We start from the raw sequence: 13,987 nt of genomic DNA, 5'->3' as shown, positions 1-13,987 counted from the left end.
GGAAAAAAAATCTTTATTTCCAGAATTGTTACATAAATTATAGAGAAAAGGTCTGGATGTAGTCAATGGATTTATATTTCCAAGACACTGCATATAATGAGTCTCCCACTCCGACCTTGCAGACTGGACAGCTGCAGTGTGCAGTGTCTATCTAGGAAGGAGGGCGTCCCTAAGCCTCATCAGGAGAGGGAGACTCCTGTGCTGGTTCTGACATCAGGGGGCCTCGTGGCCTCCAGGCAAGAAGTGCCTGGGGCGGAAGCCTAGCCTCTGGCTATATATATGTCCCTCCCACCCCCTCGCCGCAACCCCAACACCCATGCTTTCCTCCTTTACTGCCTGCAGTTTCTGTCCCCCGCCCCCCAAAGAAGTCCTTCCTAGATAATTTGGCTACATGGTTTCATCAACTCAGATATCAAGACTGTCTAGGAACAAAATATAATCGAAGTTTCCCATTTGTTGACCTATTTAAATAGTAATACACGCACACGATTTTGAAAAGTTCAAACTGTATGAAAGAAAATACAATGAAAAGTCTTCCTCCTAAGTTAGTGCTTAAAAACACAAACGGCATAAATGTACACATGTTTCTTTGTATGTGCATAGTGTCGTCTGGGAGTGAGCTAGAAATAGAGAATTCCAGAATAATGAGAAGCACGTAAGGGACAGATGTAAAGAACTCGAGGCTGGGGTGATCCGATGTGAGGAGCTGTTGCTCAGATCCGTTTCGTTCCAGGCTGTGGGATATCGAATGTGGCGCCTGTTTAAGAGTCCTAGAGGGACATGAAGAGTTGGTCCGATGCATCCGGTTTGACAACAAGAGGATTGTCAGCGGGGCCTATGACGGGTGTGTATCCCACGTGTTCAGACGCACTGCCGTAACCGTGTCAAGGGAGGGTCTAGAAAGTGCTGCGTGTTGAGCAGCCGTGTGTACCAGGCACTTCTCATGCGATGGTGGAGGGCAGGTGTTATTGTACCACTCGATCAGGTGAGGCCGCACAGGCCAGAAAGATGAGCTGTCTTGTCCCAAATCCCGTAGCAGAGCCTCTGGGCTCCTAAACTTAAGCTTTTAACCGTTATCGTAAACGTTGAGAGTAGCTTAGGTTGTGTTTGCCTTAGTTTAGCTCTTAAACCAGGGCCGAACTCATTGTGTGAATTCAATGATAAATTTTTTTCACGCTTTTGGTGAATTAAACGAGTCATTTTTTAAAAGCCTCACAACTTTTTAAATGAGCAAACAGCAACGAAAAACCTTTCAAGATGACCTCCTACATGTACTTCACAAATGGGTTAGTTGGCCTGTTTGCACCCCTATTATTAACTTTCAGCATTTGCTTAGTTTGGAGAAAGGCATCCTTGGAATGTCACAGAGCCCTAGCTTCTGTCAGCGGCACCTAGTCAGCTCTGGGGAGCCCGCGATGAATGAATTTGGTGACATAGATTATCAAGTCAGGAACTGAATTCAGATAACCTGAAGTTGTTTTCTCGTCTCCCCTAAAATAGTACATCTTCACAATTTCAGCAATTCTGAGAATGTTTAAGTCCTTATTTTTCCAAAATCGAGTGTAATTGGTTTAAATAACTTGTAAAAACGCAAGCCTGTTCCCCGTGAACTTTTATCATAGGCAGTTCAGACGCACTCCTTTGTGGCAAGGAAGGGCTTGACGATACTTAAAATGTGAGCTTTTCCACTCATCGCAATCTCATTTTCCTTCCTAGGAAAATTAAAGTTTGGGACTTGCAAGCCGCTCTCGACCCTCGCGCCCCAGCCAGCACACTGTGTTTGCGCACGTTGGTGGTATGTGACCTGTTGAAACAGGAAGTGGTTCCCCCGCACTGGTGGGTGGCCACCTGCAGATGCGCTTGTCTAGGTGTAGTGATAGGAGGCTGTCAGAGAAGCGCACTGCCTTGTCCCTTTGGTTTAGCCAGAGTAGAGAACTTCTTGCGTTTACTTGGCAGCGAGCCCTTTCCTGAGGCCTGTCCCACAGCCGACGGCGAGGGCAGGCCTCCCTTACAGGTGGGCACAGGGGTTTCCTTCCGGTAGGTTTGGGAGGTTTCTTCCTGTGCGGAGGGCGAAGCGCAGTGGCCTTTGCAGAGTCGCAGAGGAATCCGGGATCGGTGGCTGTGCTTCCAGCCTGGGCCAGACCCCTGGTGGGGAGGCAAAGCGGCTGTGACGGTCCAGGTTCCTCATCAGGCCATTCTGTTTCGCAGGAACATTCTGGACGTGTGTTCCGGCTACAGTTTGATGAATTTCAGATCATCAGCAGCTCTCACGATGACACTATTTTGATTTGGGATTTCTTAAATGTGCCTCCCAGCGCCCAGAACGAGACCCGCTCTCCCTCCAGGACATACACTTACATCTCCAGATAACAGTCTGCACTTTCCCCGTTCTGGTGAGTACTTCCCTTGCTTCTGATTCTGCTGATGGAGTTCACCTTTTCTTTGGGGACGGTTTGTGATTCGGGTTTCTTTCTCAGTGCTGGGAACCCAGATGGTTAGTTTTTATTAGATACCTCGACAGAGTTCTGGTATAAGGCTGTATGTATCGTCACGGTCTCATCAAAACAAGAGCTAAATTGGAATCCTGCGTATTGGGGGGTTTTGTACTGGCAGACAACTTGTTTCCTGTTTTTGAAAACTTTTCCTAAATGGTTTCCCTCTCATACCAACGTAGCATCAGTAAAGTCCCTCAGATTCTGTTCTGGGTTCAAGAATCTCCTTGTTCTCTTTTTCCTGCTCTTCGGTTCTTTTTTTTTTTTTTAAATCATCATCAAACAAACATTCAAAATTACCTTCTCCCCCATCACAATTCACGTACCACCAGCGTTTTTTAGAAGAGGACTCGAAGAAAGGTATTTGTTGAGAGAGCTCCTAAAACCTGTTCCTGGTTCATTAGACTCAGCAGGTGCTCTGGACTGCTCAGACTGCAGGGCAGCTTAGAGCTGTTAGAACCACCAGTGATGGCCTGTTTTGATAACTAATGGGGTCCAGCCCTGAGGATGAGAAGCCTTAGCTTCCTGTGTCCTAGGAACTGACGACACTGATGATCTGAAAGCGGTATTCCGAACTCTGAGACTTTTGCAAGGGGCCCAGTGAATTCTGTGCGCATTTAACTTTGTAGATTGAACATTTTTGCACCTATTTGTTCTACTACATATGTACGTGTGGAAAGACTGGCTAATAAAACTCATTTTTATTTAAAAGTATTACTCCATGCTTAGTGGCTTTTTAGCATTATATTTTTTCCTGTACACTGAATATTAGAAATGTAAGGACAGTTGGTGTTCAGAATTGTGAGCTTTTTTGTTTGTTTGTTTGTTTTTAATGAAAAGATAGGGAGCCACTGCCTGATTTTTCGCTTACCACAGCAAGCTAGGATGTTTTACAGTTTTAAATATTTGAAAAAATTAAAAGAATAATATTTCATGACATGTGGAAATTACATGAAATTTAAATTCCAGCGTCCATCAAAAAAGTTTTATTGAAACACAGCCACCCTCATTTGTTTAAGTATTGTCTGTGGCCGTTTTCATGCTTCGGGAGCAGAGCTGAGTAGTTGCAGTGGAGACTGTATGGCCTGCAACATCTAAAATGTTTACTTTCTGGCCCTTTCAAGAAAAAATTTGCTGGCCTCTGGCTTGCCCTTGTTCCATCTATTAGTAATAAACCAAGGGTCTGCATCAGGTGTGGCAGTTTTTTCTTCATGTCACTCAGTTTTATTAGCAGTGACTGGCTAGTGTCTGCTTTTGGAAGGATTCTGGGATCCCATGTGGACCCAAAAGACCAGAGCACCATGAAGAGCTGGCTCTGTCTGCCTGGGTATAGGAGGCGAGCCACAGCAGCGACCTGCAAGCCACATTTATAGTTGCTGTTCTCTGATCTTAGGTGTGTTCATGCTCCCTCTTAGGTAATGACCATCTTCCTTGCTGCTTTCTCTCTGGATATATTCTTCAAAACTCAGTGGAAAAATCCATGTGACAGAATTTTTACATTTATTGAATAGAATCTTAAAATAGACATTATAAGGAATTATAGAAGAAGAAGGCAAGGATCTCTTGAATGATCGCCCCTCCCTGCCTCAGCCTCCTTTCCCCAAAAGCCTAAGGGAAAATATAGGGAAGGAGGAATGGACCCAAATGGAAACTGGTTCCCCTCCTAGTCTGTCTTCTTCCTCTTCAGCCAACCCTCCCTCTTGCCCCCAGCTCGGGTCATCTTAGCACTTTCTCTGTCTGCCTCACTGGCCACTGCTGTCTGCAGGGTCAAGATCCAGCCTCTTGAACGAGCTGGTAGGAGTTTCAACATCTAGCTCTCACCTTCCGTCCTCACCGCCACCACTACCCCACCCCACCATCCCGTCATTCCCTCTCGAAAGTCCAGTGCTCTAACCAGATGGAATTCTGTTGAATTGCTTTAATTAACATTTTAGTGGTGCAGACTCCACACCTCCCCTTGCTTGTGCTATTATGGCTTCGTAAGCCCCCCCCCCGCCACACACACACACAGACACACACAGACAGACAGACAGACAGACAGACACACACACACACACACACACACACACTGCCACCCCTTTCCTCTGAGTTACTTTACTGTTTGGTGTCGAAATGGTTTGCATGCCTGTCTGACAAGGCTGTGGAGCCCATCGTAGAGTGCCTCATGTATCGTGAGTGCTCACTGGTGTTCATTGGGCAGGTGGCACTCAGGGCAAATGTGATGTATTTGTGCTCTTTTTTCTAGGCCATAAAGAATGCCCATAAATAAATAAGTGTGTGAAACCGGAGTGTATTCATGCAGTCACTTTGAGCAGACGTAAAGATAACAACTCAGTAAAAAAATTAGAACATGTTGTCGGAACAGTCAGCTACTTCTACGCACCCCTTCGTAGGCCGATGCCTGAATGTCCACCCCCCTCCCCTCCACCCTGCCTGCGCCTTCCATCTTCGCTGTGCCCCATTGTTGTTTTTTAAATTAAGTTTATTGGGGTAGCATTGGTTAATAACAATTATATACTGTTGTTGTTTTTTAAATCAATTTTATTAAGAGACAGTTTGTGTAAAATAGATCCTACCCATTTAAAGTGTGCCGATGGATGAGTTTTTACAAACGTGAGCGCTCCTGTGGCTACCAAGATAAGATACATAACTGTCACCCCAAAAGTCCCCTCGTGCCACCATTGCCGTCAGAGCCCGGCGCGGCGCCACAGCTTCAGCAAACACCGACCTGCTTTCTGTCCCTAGATTAGTTTACCTTTTCTAGAGCCGCACTCGCCACTGTAGTAATCACCAGCCACGTGTGGCCGTTGAGCTCTTGAAAGGTGGTTAAGAACGGAATTTTTACTTATATTTTAATTGAATTTAATTGGATTTTTAATCCTATATAATTATACTTTATTTAAACAAATTCAGATAGTTACACATAGCTAGTAACTACCGGTTTGGGACCAGTGCAATTTAGAAGCGTATGTTTTCAGCTTTCACATCTAGGCCTGTGATCCATGTAGAGCTCGTTTTTGTGGATGGCGTGAGGTAGGGACATCGTCGCTCTTGTTTTTGTACAGTTAGCTAGTTCTCGCACCGTTCGATTAAAAGACTTTCCTTCCCATTGAATTGCTTTAGTGCCTTTGTCAGAAACTCAGTCGACCCCTTACTCGTAGGTCTGTTTCTGGACTCTGTCCTATTCCGTACCAGTGCCATATCGTATCATAAATCTTGCAGCTTTTAAAAAATTGTTTTGACCGTTCTAGGTCCTTTCGGTTTTCACATTGAATTTTGAATGAGATCGTCTAGTTCTGTGACGATGACTGCTTGGTTCATGATTAGAACCGCGTTGGCTCTAAAGGTCATTTGGGGGAGAATTTTCCTCTTGAAGTTCGTTGAGTCTTCCCAGCCATAAACATGGCTCCGCTCTATTATTTAGGTCTTCTTCAGTTTCTGTTAAGCAGCGCTTTGCGGTTTTTAGTGTAGGCGTCTTGCACATCTTTGGTTAAATGTATTCCGTTCTTAGCTCTTCGTTTTCTAAGCCACACGTTGCCCTCTGTGCGTTGCGCTAGCTGCGGCAGGCCTCTGCTCTTAGTTTTTCACATGAGAGAAGCACGTAAAATGCTGACGTAGACCACGCCACTGGGCGGCGCTATGGGGCGGAGAGGCTCGGGGCAGGAGGGGTATCAGAACGACTTCTCTGGCGTCTTCGATATGCGTTTAAAGAGGCGCAGGGTACAATTCAAGATGTCCACAGTATGTTTGTCCACCTCCTGGCGTACTGAATAGACGAACTGCAGAAATGTTCACCGATTGGACAACTTTGATATACTACTTCAAAGTGCCCTGAAACAAGATTCCTTTGGTTGAGGGATGAAGTCATGACACCAGTGCCGGTTCATTGGCTTTGGTGGAAGGGAAGCTGGTGTCACCTAAGAACAAACGCCTCGTTGTGACCCACCGTTATAAATGAGTGGAAAGACCTTATCTGCTTTTTAAGCAGCACGAGTAATGAAACCTCAAATGCGTTTGTCTCTTCAAAGTGAATTACTTTTGACAAGCTTGGCAGTCAACTTTATAGATTTTATTGCTCTTTTCCAAATTCTTTTCATTTATTTTAACATAAAAAAATTATTGCCATGTGATACTGTAAGATTTATGCGTAATAAGAAACACTACCCTAATGATGATTTAATCTTGCAGTAAAATATTCACTCCTGAAATAATTAGGTGAGGGTACTTCTGTGTACAGGAAACCTAGCAATAGATACATTTGCCGAGTCATTTTTTAAAAAATTACTAACTCATTAAGAGCTATATATACAGTAGTTCTCATTTTTATTTTTAATAACAAGATAATATGAGATCATTGTTAGGAAATTAGGGGGAAAAAGATAAGCCAAAAGAAGAAAATAAACTCCTCTTCATGGTTCACCATTGTTAACTGCTTTGCAGATACCCTTTTAAGCATTTAAAAATATGGTCGATAATTGCACGTTTTAAAATGCCTTTTTTCCTCTTTGTTGTGAAGTTGTTGCATGTTAATAATGTCAGTGTTTGCCTAAATTGCTGTCCTTAAGGACAAAATAATATTTGATTGTTTGACTGTGTCCTGTTGTTACATATTTATGTCTCCCCCCAGCTTTTAGCTATTAGATAACACATGACAGATTTTTTCTTTTTTTTTTTAGCTTAATCTTTGCCCAACCCTTTATACCTTTGGCTAGAATTCTAGAAATGTCTGGAGTGTCTGGGTTAAAAGGCATGACATTTAAGGACTTCTGATAAATAGACTCATATTGCCCTCTAGAAGCGTTAAATCAGCTTACATCCCCCACCAGCAGCGTTTGAGAGGATCTGCTGCTTATCTCTGGGTGTTCGTGCTTTACAAATCATTCAGGTGCTCTTAAATATCCTTCATGGGAAAACAGTGGCGAATGAAATTGAATCTTTCTTGAATTCATTGAGAGGGCTTATTTGGAACCTTGATCTTTATGAAAATAATTGATAATCTTTTAGGAAAGTTGCCTTTTAAAAAGCACACAGGCTTTAAAAAAAAAAAAATCCCTCCCTCCCTCCGTCTCCCCCCATCCCCGACCTAAAGGTGACTTTTAGATCTGCAAGGCCAGTGATGTAGTGCAAGTAGTTGGAAAGGGTTGTGACAAATGCGTGATGGTGAAGTCATTTTAATGGAATTTGACTTTGTTATGATAAGGTTTAGAGTAGAAAATGTCAGCGCACATTGCACACGGTAACGATAGGTCTTGTGCCTGAATGTTCTGCTCACTTACGCGGTCACGCATGTGTCATATTTACGCACATGGGCGAATGTAGAGGTTACGATTGAAATGTGTACCTGACTCAGTCACGGTCCAAAAAATATGGACCATTCAGTAGTCTTTTTTTCTACATTGTGTTCTCCTTTTATTGATCATTTATTTCAAAAAGAAGTAATTTCTGATGACTAGCATTCTATTTAGCATGGACTTTTTATTTACTAGCTTTTCATATTTTTATTTCACAATGATGAGTGATCTCAGGAGAATATGAGACGGACCATCATAGGTTCTGGGTGTCGTAAATTTTGCTGACTCTAAAACCTGACGTTAAGCATGTTTTGTCGCGTGCTTAGTTTTGGGCGGCAGCCCTGAACGACGAGACGGTAGGTTGGTTGTAGGGTCGCGCACTGCTTTGACCCTGCTCCCTGTCTCAGTGACCGGTGGTTTGAACCGAGCCTTTGTTGTCTTGTTTGTGATGCGGGTCTACTAGCTTGTACCTCGTAAGGTTGTTGTGAAGTGTAAATAAAATGATGCCTGGTATGCACTGCACTCAAAACAACTCGAAGCTTCTGGTTTTGATGCTGTGGTGCGTATCTTCATGTCTAACCGGAATTTCCATCCGTGCTCCCTTTGGTTTTGTTTGTTTTTCCCCAGGGGTTTCCTAGTCTTGAACTACTGGCTACATGGCTACCCAATGCCTAAGGGAGTTCTTCACGGCTGAGTTATGAAGCTGGAATTGGTTCTAGACGCTGGGTAGATGCGAAGCAGCCTAACTCTTCAAGTACTGACCTTTCTCACTTCCGATTCCAGCCTCCACTTGGAGAAGGATACCTTAGCTTCACCGACTTCAAGTAGGACAGAAGCCCATTTCCTCCCCCCATCAGTGAAAAAAATCTAACGCTTCAAGTGTCAATTGTCCATATAAGAGGAACGGACGGTCTGCCGGAAGTAAATCGACAGTCGAGAGAAGACTTGGCCTCTAATTTATATCGCTTTGCACTTTGGTCTGATGTTAAGAAGCAGCATTCTTCGGTGAAACTTGGGGTGCCAAACACCTACCCAGAACGTCCAGGGCTTTCCTTTGGGAAGTTAGCATTCTCCTTTTGACTGTCCACGTCTTTCTGAATTCTGACTTGTATTAAGAACATGTTGGACAATGGAAAAATTTCTCTGGATGGTTTTAGTAATATTTTTTGGATTACACTTCCCTTCTGTATCATTTCTTTTAATTTAAAGAACTGTAAGCAAGGTTATATTATCTCCTAACAGATAATATAGCTTTTTTATTAACTGTTCTCTGTACCCCACCCATCTCCTGATATTCGGTAGAGTAACACCTTTACACACGTGCTTGCCTCCTAATTTAAAATACTGTATCCGCATGTAGATATAATGTACATAACAGTTTAACCTCAAGGTTGCTGGAGTCGGGGCCCCGGGCCTGAGACACTAATGCAGAGCGCGTTCGCACTCGGCCATGGGCTGGGCTCAAGAATCAACGCCAGGGTTGCTGTGGATTACCTAGAACCCTTCCTACAGTATTCATACGGTGTTTTTATTTTGTCATTGTCCTCGTGTGTGCGTGGTGAGTGTTTTTAACGGGAATCTTGTTTTAAAATGTAATCTCTAAAGCTTAACACAGAATGTTTGCTTGGTTGTGCAGTATATACGATGGAAAGGTACCTTAACATTTTTTTGTTCTTTTCCTCGTTAAGTGCTCCTGAGTACTAGTGGTCACTTCCCGTAGTATTCATTTGACGTCACTGGCAAAGTCATTCTGTGTGTTAGTAACCTGGGGACGGAGAACAGCAAGGCCCTGTCGACTGGTTTCCTGGCTCTAGCAGTCACGCGTCCTGACCTTGTCGGGGGGCCAGCCGGCCCTGCTTGCGTGCCGGAGCCCGCATGCCAGGTCAGGCTGGTTCAAGGGCCTGTGTGTCGAGTGGAAGGACGCAAAGCCTCAAGCTCACGAATCTCGTCCCCGTCATCTGGTGTCATCCGGTGTCGCCTGCTGCGGTGGCCCCGGCAGCTTCTCCGAGCTCCCGTGTGCTGGGCAGCCCGAGTGTGTGACGGGCACCGCCATGCTGACGGTGCATGGGAAGGACCTTGGCCTCCGGTTGGCGCTCCTTTCCCCCGTTCAGTATTAGGTTTCGATTTGCCCCTCGCCATTGTTTCCAAAGATCAAGGAATGTCGATACCATTTTAAAGGACCAATGAGAACCTCCTGTCAATCGAGAGCACCTCTTCCCGTGGAGGTGCTCTGTACTACTCAAGGGAGGGTCCCCAGGCTCTGTTCGTCCTTCGCATTGAGAACGGTGTGGGGATCAATGTGCGTGTGTGTGTGTGTGTGTGATTTGTTTATTGGGTTGGCTTTCCTTTTCCTTTTTTTTAATACATCCCTCCTTACATGTCACTAAATTAATTTCTATTTTTGAGAAGTTGAGTCTCAAAAGTGTAACAAAGAAATAGGCTCCATTCACAAGGTGGGTGCTGTGAGCTGGAGGCGGCTGTGGGAGCGAGGTGGCTGTCCCTGCCCTTCCCCCGCAGCTGCACCAGCAGCCGGGTCAGGAGAGCCCCGGGGCGGGGGGAGGGAGAGGCAGTTCTTCTGAATGAATGGACTTTTCGTTGTTGTTTTTGCATGTTTAATATAAAAGTTCTTGTTCCTTGGGAGATCATGGCCTTTGAATATGCACACAACCTTTGAATTGTGCCTACTAAATTATAGCAGGGGACTGGCACCCAAGGAATTCTGACTTTCTGGGATGATCGTAGTAATTCCCAGCCGTACTCTGGACTTTATTTTGCTAACCATAATTGAGCAACTGTAAATTACTGCTATATTAATGTTTTAAAGCACTGGGATAGTCTAATTCTAACTTGTAATTAATTATGTTTGCCAATTATCTGTTTGAAATAAATTTGTGTCTGAACAGCTATTGAAGCTGTTAAATTGTACAGATATTATTCATGACAGCTTTGTACTGTGGAATGTGCTTAATAAAAAACAAAAAGTTGACCTTTGTCCAATAAATTGCTAAGTAATGTCAGTAAATCAAGTATGAGTATTAATGCAATACATCTAATCTGGCTTCATGCAATTGTTACTTCAGCTACTAATTCAAAGCCAATACTCTAATAAAGTGTTGCAATACTCTAATGTTCTGTTCAGAAATTTTTCAAACAAAAAATATCATGTGCTGTTTGTAATTCAGTGACATACAATTAAAGTTTATAGATTTGAAAAATCATCTGCTCTGTAAAGTGACGTGGAAAGCTTCCGGCCTGTGAGAACTGTGTGCGATCACACCGTCCGTGCCTTGGGGTCTTGTGCTGAAAGCTGACTTGAACTTCAGGAGCTGGGGCCAGTTCAGAAGTCCTCCCAGCAAGGCTGTTTCCCTCGAGTACTGCACTGCATCACGAGTTACCGTAAAATGAGGAAATGGCCCTTTACGTGCCCCCAGTGGCTCCCGCGTGAGCGGGTCTGTGGTCCTTGGAGAAAGGGGGTGGAGGCGTGGGCACGCACTGGTAGCCACACCCCCTCGCACTTCGGACGTGAAATTGTGCAGTTTTGCACATGGGCCGGTTCACACATCGCCAGTTAAGTACTAAAGCAGAAAGAATACAGTCAGTGTCTGCAGGATTCTGCCCAGGAGTCCTGAGCACTAGCAAGAGTTCTCTGGATAGCTAGATTTTCCCTTGTTAGTCAACGAATTAGCAATGTGGAATTTGAGGATGAAATTAAGAGTATTCTATACCGTATTGCCCCCACCCATTTTTCCTGTTAAAAATGTTTTAGAAATACATAATATGCACATGGTTAAGAAAACTAGTTTATAAACCGTAAAACGATGAGTGAAAAATGATTCTCCCTTTGGCCCTTGAGCCTCAGTCTCCCCGTTCATTGCTGACCAGTTCTTTGGCACATTCTACTGAATGGATAGTACTCTGTGTAGAAGAGTCTGTGTATGTCTATGTGTGTGTATAGATACACAGCTAAGTGAATTGTGGTGCATCTGCATGGCACGTGCACACACACGGCCACCTCACTGCCTTTTAACCTCAGCAGTAACATGCTGGACGTGCTGTACTGCACCTTTTAATGATCCATTGAATATTCAGGTGATCATTCCGTGTCAGTCGATGTAATTCGGCACCTCATTCTTGCTCATGGCTGCATAGTATTTGGTTATGAGTATGTGCCATAATTTATTTAGCTAGTTCCTTGAGGGTGGATTTTTAGGTGGTTGCCTTTTTTCCCCTATTTTTTTCCACAGGTCTTTCTATCCTTGCCTGCGCTTGGCACGATGAACTGTTGGTGTTTGGGGCGAATCCTCAGCAACAGCAGAATTTACCACTGCTCTAATGTGGGAAGAATCCCAGGTGCTGGGCTGCATCTTCATCCCTGCGCGGTCTCTCCTGCCCCCACACAGTTAGTGTTCAGTAAATACTAGCTTTTTCCTCCCTTGACAGGTGAAGGGAGGAAATTCACTGCAAGGAATTCACAGCGACGAATTCATCATCCTATATTAATGGTGGAGACTCTAAGAGCGGTTTTGTAGAACTTGGATATGTCATCAGAGACTGCTGGTGCTTTGCCATGTCGGCCTATTTGTTTTCCAGTTACTAAGGAGAAAGGAAGTTGGGCCATCTGGCTGATACTCCTGTTAGTAATTAGCCATGTGGCAATACCCCCTTTTGGGTCTTAGCTTTCCCATTTGTAAAAGGTTTCACTAGTTCAAGCCCTGGGGGGTACATGGCCCAGCTCTGGGTGATCTGTTGCCTTGCAGGAACACAGACTCTCAGACTCAGTGATGGCAGGTCTACGTTTTTGAAAAAAGCTGGAGATCCACATTATATAGAGAGCCACTTTTTATTATTTACTGAATTACTGGGGCACCAGTTTGCCACTCCAAACTAACGCAACCTCAAGCATTTTTAATAGTGACCTTGAAGCATTGTGTCCAGGTTTGAACCTCTGGATCAAGAAGAATGAGTATCAGGAGATAAGACTTGTGACAAAGTAACCAGCATGCAGAAATCACTCAGTACATATTTGTTTATGAAAAATGACCCAAAAGGGGAGGCGTTTGAAAAGACGAGGTGGAGAAGGAAGGAGCCGAGAGCTGGCAGCCACTGTCTTCAATCACATTTTGAGTATTCAGACCAGCTTCCTGCTTTTGTGGTGGAATCGAGTTTATATTAGCTCTAAAATCGACTAGGGCTTCCAGCAGGAGAAAACTGGGAGCTCCAAGATCTCTGAGCTCCAGCTTGCTTGTTGCACAAAATTGGGCTAAAACTTCATAAATACTCAGACATCTGTGGGATGACTGACTACGTGACCATCCAGGTGTTTACCTGCCCAAGGATGGGACGATGAACCCCACACACCAAATGCACTGAAATCCCAATTCAGCGTTTTAAAATAGGTTTTGATTACATGTAGCCACGTGAATTGTGGTGCAGCTCATGAGTAACTACTCTGTGGCGTGCAATGTAACTCGGAAAGCAGAATCCTCTAAATAGAATTTTCCTCGCTTGCAACTTTGTGGCCATCTACTCAGTCTCCAGGAATCGCTTAATTGTATTTCTCAGAAGTAGGTATGTTATTGCCGGGCTGGGACAACCTGGGGGTGACAGAGCCAGACTTGATCTGTAGCAAGGCATGTTGGTATTCTGGGGACATCTCGTTGGGGACAGCATAAGGTCCCTCTGCCCTTCACCTCCACCTTCAATCCAATGGACGTTTCTGTCCTCTGGGGCTGTTGTGTTTTACCCCTAAACACCCTGCAGCTCTGGGGGTTTGGACAGGACACCGTTGGATCTTGACCGAGACCATCCTACGAGGGTCCCTGGTCTACTGGGTGGCGGAGAGGAGAGAGAGCATGAGCACTGCTGGGGTTGCCAGACCTGGCTCAGGATGGGAGCTCTGCCACCTAATTGGCAGCAGGCCCCATGGGCGAGGGCATTCCTGTCCTGAACCTGAGCTTCATCATCTAGGAAGTGGGGACGGGATTTTAAGGTCACCGAAGAGTTAATGAGATAATATAAAATGCCTGGTACATAATAGTCACTTGGTAGCTTCAACTGTGGCATTTAAACATGGAACAGAAATGTCCAGACCCAAGGAACTTATAAGGGTTAGCAGGGTTTGGGGTGGTGGAGATATGACAATGTGAAACAAGTTCGGGCAGCCTGGGGCTTATCCGAGCTGCTTGTGGCGAAGTATAGGCACTG

The 13,987-nt window shown here is 44.6% G+C and overlaps 1 protein-coding gene across 8 annotated transcripts in view; it reads left to right on the top strand.

The window, feature by feature from the left end:
* FBXW11 (F-box and WD repeat domain containing 11) overlaps positions 1–10,910 on the top strand; it is a 108,193-nt gene extending 97,283 nt beyond the window's left edge. For 6 of the 8 annotated variants that reach the window (XM_023537157.1, XM_023537152.1, XM_023537155.1 and 3 more), the window contains 4 exons: positions 734–844; positions 1,717–1,795; positions 2,209–2,393; positions 8,411–10,910. In XM_023537157.1, coding sequence (XP_023392925.1) covers positions 734–844; positions 1,717–1,795; positions 2,209–2,370 — 352 coding nt within the window. In that variant the 3' untranslated portion in view covers positions 2,371–2,393; positions 8,411–10,910. Of the gene's footprint in view, positions 1–733; positions 845–1,716; positions 1,796–2,208; positions 2,394–2,824; positions 3,207–8,410 lie in introns of those variants that run through there. The other 2 variants (XM_023537153.1, XM_023537154.1) reach the window with 2 other exon arrangements.
* The last annotated feature ends 3,077 nt before the right edge of the window (positions 10,911–13,987 follow it).

Source organism: Pteropus vampyrus, unplaced genomic scaffold, assembly GCF_000151845.1.
Source record: "Pteropus vampyrus isolate Shadow unplaced genomic scaffold, Pvam_2.0 Scaffold179, whole genome shotgun sequence".
Classification (NCBI taxonomy): Eukaryota; Metazoa; Chordata; class Mammalia; order Chiroptera; family Pteropodidae; genus Pteropus; species Pteropus vampyrus.
This window is presented reverse-complemented; position numbering and strand designations above follow the sequence as displayed.